The 5,000-nt window shown below is 47.7% G+C and overlaps 1 protein-coding gene across 1 annotated transcript in view; it reads left to right on the top strand.

Moving 5' to 3' along the window:
* The window catches only part of nae1 (nedd8 activating enzyme E1 subunit 1), a 26,509-nt gene extending 22,011 nt beyond the window's left edge, over positions 1 to 4,498 (top strand). Inside the window, exons 16-20 of the mRNA XM_063188731.1 lie at positions 406 to 492; positions 971 to 1,063; positions 1,666 to 1,780; positions 2,130 to 2,179; positions 3,586 to 4,498. Coding sequence (XP_063044801.1) covers positions 406 to 492; positions 971 to 1,063; positions 1,666 to 1,780; positions 2,130 to 2,179; positions 3,586 to 3,695 — 455 coding nt within the window. The 3' untranslated portion in view covers positions 3,696 to 4,498. The remainder of the gene's footprint in view (positions 1 to 405; positions 493 to 970; positions 1,064 to 1,665; positions 1,781 to 2,129; positions 2,180 to 3,585) is intronic.
* The last annotated feature ends 502 nt before the right edge of the window (positions 4,499 to 5,000 follow it).

Here is a 5,000-nt window from a genome sequence, read left to right as displayed (position 1 = left end):
CAATGGATAACAACAATGTGCTGGTTGGACGGAGCATTTTATATGAGAAAGCTGTGAATGGAACTGTTACTCGAACTTGTGCGCCCTTTTTCTACTGGTCTTTTTAAGCGCATATGCAAACTCTTGCCTGTATGTTGCCTGTTGTGTTCTACACTGAGGGGTAACAACTTTAAAAGGGCACATCGCGATTCTGTGAGGAAGCTTCGCGATAGGGGTTTGTGGGTCTGCGTACCGCGATCCCTCCGTTCGATGCAATATCGTTACAGCCTTAACACACACACACACCCGCATCCAAGCACACACACCACCTGAGGGGAATGTTTCTTCTTTTTCAACACCCCACGTATATACACACACACACACACACACCCCTCTCACCCCCCTCTCGTGTTCCTCTGTCCCCAGGCAAGAACGCTGCATTCCTGAGGGTGGTCCGCTGCAGATCACTGGCAGACGAGTACAGTGTGGAAACATTCAACAGAGACGAGATCAGTACGTGCTACACACACACACACACACACACACACACACACACACACACACACACACACACACACACACACACACACACACACACACAACATTGAAGTAATAGGGAGATGAGTGTCTGTGTGTGCGTGGGACCATGTGAATGCAAGTACTGTTACAGTGACATCCCGTGTGTGTGTGTGTGTGTGTGTGTGTGTGTGTGTGTGTGTGTGTGTGTGTGTGTGTGTGTGTGTGTGTGTGTGTGTGTGTGTGTGTGTGTGTGTGTGTGTGTGTGTGTGTGTGTGTGTGTGTGTGTGTGTGTGCGTGCGTGCGTGCGTGCGTGCGTGCGTGCGTGCGTGCGTGCGTGCGTGTGTAGCGTCCTGCATGGATAATCCGGATGGTGAGATGGTGCTCTACCTGATGATGCTGTGTGTGTGTGTGTGTGTGTGTGTGTGTGTGTGTGTGTGTGTGTGTGTGTGTGTGTGTGTGTGTGTGTGTGTAGCGTCCTGCATGGATAATCCGGATGGTGAGATGGTGCTCTACCTGATGCTTCGCTCCATCGACCGTTTCTACCAGCAACACTCGCGTTACCCAGGTAACCACTACAAACTGTTCAGAATCTGATGAAGACTGTTGAAGTCGAAACTTAATCCAGCCATGAAATAATAAAAGACAACAAAAAGGATTTTAAGTGTGCGGACCGCTAACTCCAAAAACCACTACAAGCTGTGCATGCGTGTGAATAACTGCCCCAGTGGAGTGGTGTGGTGTGGTGTGGTGTGGTGTGGTGTGCTGCGGTGGTGTAGAGTGGAGTGGAGTGGTGTGGTGCGGTGCGGTGTAGTGTACCAAATACCAATGTGCGATGCCAAATTTAAGAAACTAACAAATTAGGAAAGTAAAGGTATGTGTGTGGGGGGGCAGATGTGGACTAGTTCTGGTGGTTAAGGAGATAGACTTAAGGAGATAGATCAGAGGGTTGCAGGTTCGAATCCCACCCTTCCACTCCCTATCTCACTCCATGGCTGAGGTGCCCTTGAGCAAGGCACCTAACCCCATACTGCTCCAGGGACTGTAACCAATAACCAGTAACCAAGACTGTGTCTGTGTGTGTGTGTGTGTGTGTGTGTGTGTGTGTGTGTGTGTGTGTGTGTGTGTGTGTGTGTGTGTGTGTGTGTGTGTGTGTGTGTGTGTTTCCAGGTGTATATAACTACCAGGTGGAGGATGACATCAGTAAGCTGAAGGTGTGTGTGAACAGCCTGCTGCAGGAGTACGGCCTGGGGGTCAGCGTCAAGGACGACTACGTACACGAGTTGTGAGTAGAGAGAGAGAGAGAGAGAGAGAGAGAGAGAGAGAGAGAGAGAGAGAGAGAGAGAGAGAGAGAGAGAGAGAATCTTCTAGTAGAGTAAGATCCATTAAGCAAATCCTCTTCCTGGATCCACGTGACGTCAGGTGAACACCCCTGTAGGAGACCTTTGGTAAGGAGACCTTTGGAGGCTTTAGGTTGAGAATGAGAGTTCCCTCAGCCCTGTAGATGGCGGTAGCGCACATCTCGTGCAAGCCGCCACCAAACGCCACAGAAAGAGGAGAGTAAGCCAGGGGACAACAGGGACCGTGTGTGTGTGCTCGCTCTCCTGCTTATTTGAGTCCTTTTGTGTTTCCAGTTGCCGATGTGGAGCAGCTGAACCCCACACTGTAGCAGCCTTCCTGGGAGGTGAGATGGACAACACACACACTTACATACACACACTTACATACACACATACACACACACACTTACATACACACACTTAATACACACACACACACACACACACACACTTACATACACACACACACACACACACACACACACACACACACACACACACACACACACACACACACACACACACACACACACACACACACACACACACACAGTCACAACTATCTAAATTCTCACTTAACTTGCTGAAATCTGCAGAAACCCTGATGTGGCACTTAGTACAGGGGTGTGAAACTCAAATTGACTAAGGCCCAAAATCAAAATCTGGAACAAAGTCTTGGGCCGAAATCAATATATATTTTTAAAAAACTGGACTAAAATTGTGCATTCACACACATTCTTTCTTATCATATATGGTTGTGCTACAATGTGCCTGCACATCCTGTGACACACCACATTTCATGGTCTTGTTATGCTTTACACTAATGATGTACATGGGCAAACTGTAATGCACATTTGAAATGATCTCACGGGCCGAATCAAAAGACTCTGTGGGAAAAATTTGCCCCCCGTGCCCGAGTTTGACATCCATGACTTAGCACATCTTGTGATGGAGGTAGTCAACGTGGTGTGTCTTTGTTTCTTATGCTGGTTCTCAGTTCTTTGCACTCCTTATGTAGGTTCCTTGTGTTCCTTGTATAGGCTCTCATGCCTATTTTGCTACCAGTGACGATCGGACATTCTGTGCTTGTGTGCAAACCGTTCTTATTCATAGCGGGTTGTTTACTTTACTGGACGCGATCATGTGGTAGCCGAATGAACCTACGGCACGTGATCATGTGTTAGCCGAATGAACCTGCTGAAGTCTATGTTATCATCATGGTTTGTAGAGATATTGGCGGTGTCATCCAGGGGGCAGAGAGAACAGCATTGTGATCCGGTAATTGGGAACACAGACTGTAAACAAAACAAAATAAGGCCTCCCCGGGCAAGGAAACGATACTGCTACTTCTGCATGTGCCCGCTCCTTTGTCAAAGTGTAACGGGGAAGTATGGTCGCAAATCGAACATTTGTAATTTCGGACAAGCTCGAGACGATCTTGAAAAGTTGCCGCCATCGTCGTTTTCTCCAGAAGCATTCTTATGGAACTGTGCGGTCTTTCTTACGATCGCTCCCAGCAAGTTGGAAGATATCGCACCTAACACACTTGTTTGGTTGCAGTATCTAAAGCGCGTAAAATTGACATGAACTGCGCAAGTTAACACGTTAATGCACGAATCGTGCCCGCGCACGCGTATCCTACAGCTAGCATACAGCGGGCCTAAGTTCACATGGTTCTGTGTGTGTTCCTCGTGTTGGTTCTTTCTGCTTACGGTTCTCTGTCTCTGTCTGTGTGTGTTCCCTGTTTTAGGGTCTGCCGCCCAAGAGGTCATTAAGGTCATCACCCACCAGTTTGTCCCGTTCAATAACACCTTCATCTACAATGCCATGGCCCAGACCAGTGCCACCTTCCAACTCTAGGGGGCACTGGGGAGCAGACCACCTTTCTACTAGTAGAGGGCACCATTTATTGCCCCATATCAGATCAATACCACCGTTCAACTCTAGAGGGGCTATTGCGCCACATCAGTACCAACACTCAACTCTAGAGGGCACTAATGGACTATGTTGGCCCCAACATGCTCTTTTTTCCCCACTCTGTTTCCCTGTACAAAGAAGTGTGTGTGTGTGTGTGTGTGTGTGTGTGTGTGTGTGTGTGTGTGTATATACCAGGGGTGGAAATAAGCACCCGTCCACCTGCCAATGACGGGTGAATTTGGCCTTTGGCAGGTGAAATATGTCAACCCACCAGTCACCTTGACTGGTGAAATATTTCTACAGGCGCCCGGGTTAATGCTGAATGCTATGCAGCATTCAACATCAAAGGTTTAAGTAAATTTGTAATAAAGACTTAATGGCATCACAATAACTGAATTCATGACCTTTGAAACAAAAGCAGGGATCAGAAATTATATTACTTGTCATTGCAATGTTTGGAACGATTAAATATGAACTTATAAAAATGGTGACTGGTAAAAATGTGTTAGTGACTGACTGGTAGATTTTAGAATATACCTGCCACAGTCACTGGTGGGGAAAATGTTTCATTTCCACCCTTGGTGTACACCCAAGTGCACGTGAAAGATATCTCTGTGTAAGCATGTGCTGTCCTCGGTTTGGCCCTGTTCCTTGTTTGTGTTTTGTCGTCTTCATTGAGTTGTTTACCTGCCTGCCTGAACCTTGTTTATTTGGTCGCCATAAAATGCTGGAAACTTCCAAAAGAATCATGAGTCTCGTTTTCCTTTCTGGCCGCTGATAAAGGCCACGTTTGTGTGCGCGCTGTCATTCTTCAAAACAAGCTAACGAGCGCGCTAATGCCCAAACTAGATAAGGAAACATGCCGTCTGGATTACAAAAATATGTTGGCTGCCTCTGCCCAAGTCCAGGAGGACAGTCCTGTGCTGTGTGGCAGACACCCAGGGGTAACGACAGGAGGGGGCAAAGGGGACAGTTGTCCCGGGGCCCAGTGAGAGAGATAATTGGCCCATAATTGGATCACATTACATAGTATCAATGGGGTGGGGGGCCCTGTCAGATGACTTTGTCTTGGGCCCGACCAAAGCTGTCAGCGCCCCTGCAGACACCCACTGCACCAACACACCAGCTGCCATTACAATCACACTAAAAGAGTGTCTTACAATATGCAACCTTGCCTCCTCCACTTGTGCTTGTTTCCTCGTACCAGGACGTAATATGTCATGATGACATCACTGACAACAGCATTAT

The sequence above is a fragment of the Engraulis encrasicolus genome, chromosome 22, assembly GCF_034702125.1.
Source record: "Engraulis encrasicolus isolate BLACKSEA-1 chromosome 22, IST_EnEncr_1.0, whole genome shotgun sequence".
Classification (NCBI taxonomy): domain Eukaryota; kingdom Metazoa; phylum Chordata; class Actinopteri; order Clupeiformes; family Engraulidae; genus Engraulis; species Engraulis encrasicolus.
Note: the sequence above shows the minus strand (reverse complement) of the source record. Positions and strands in the feature narration are given on the sequence as shown.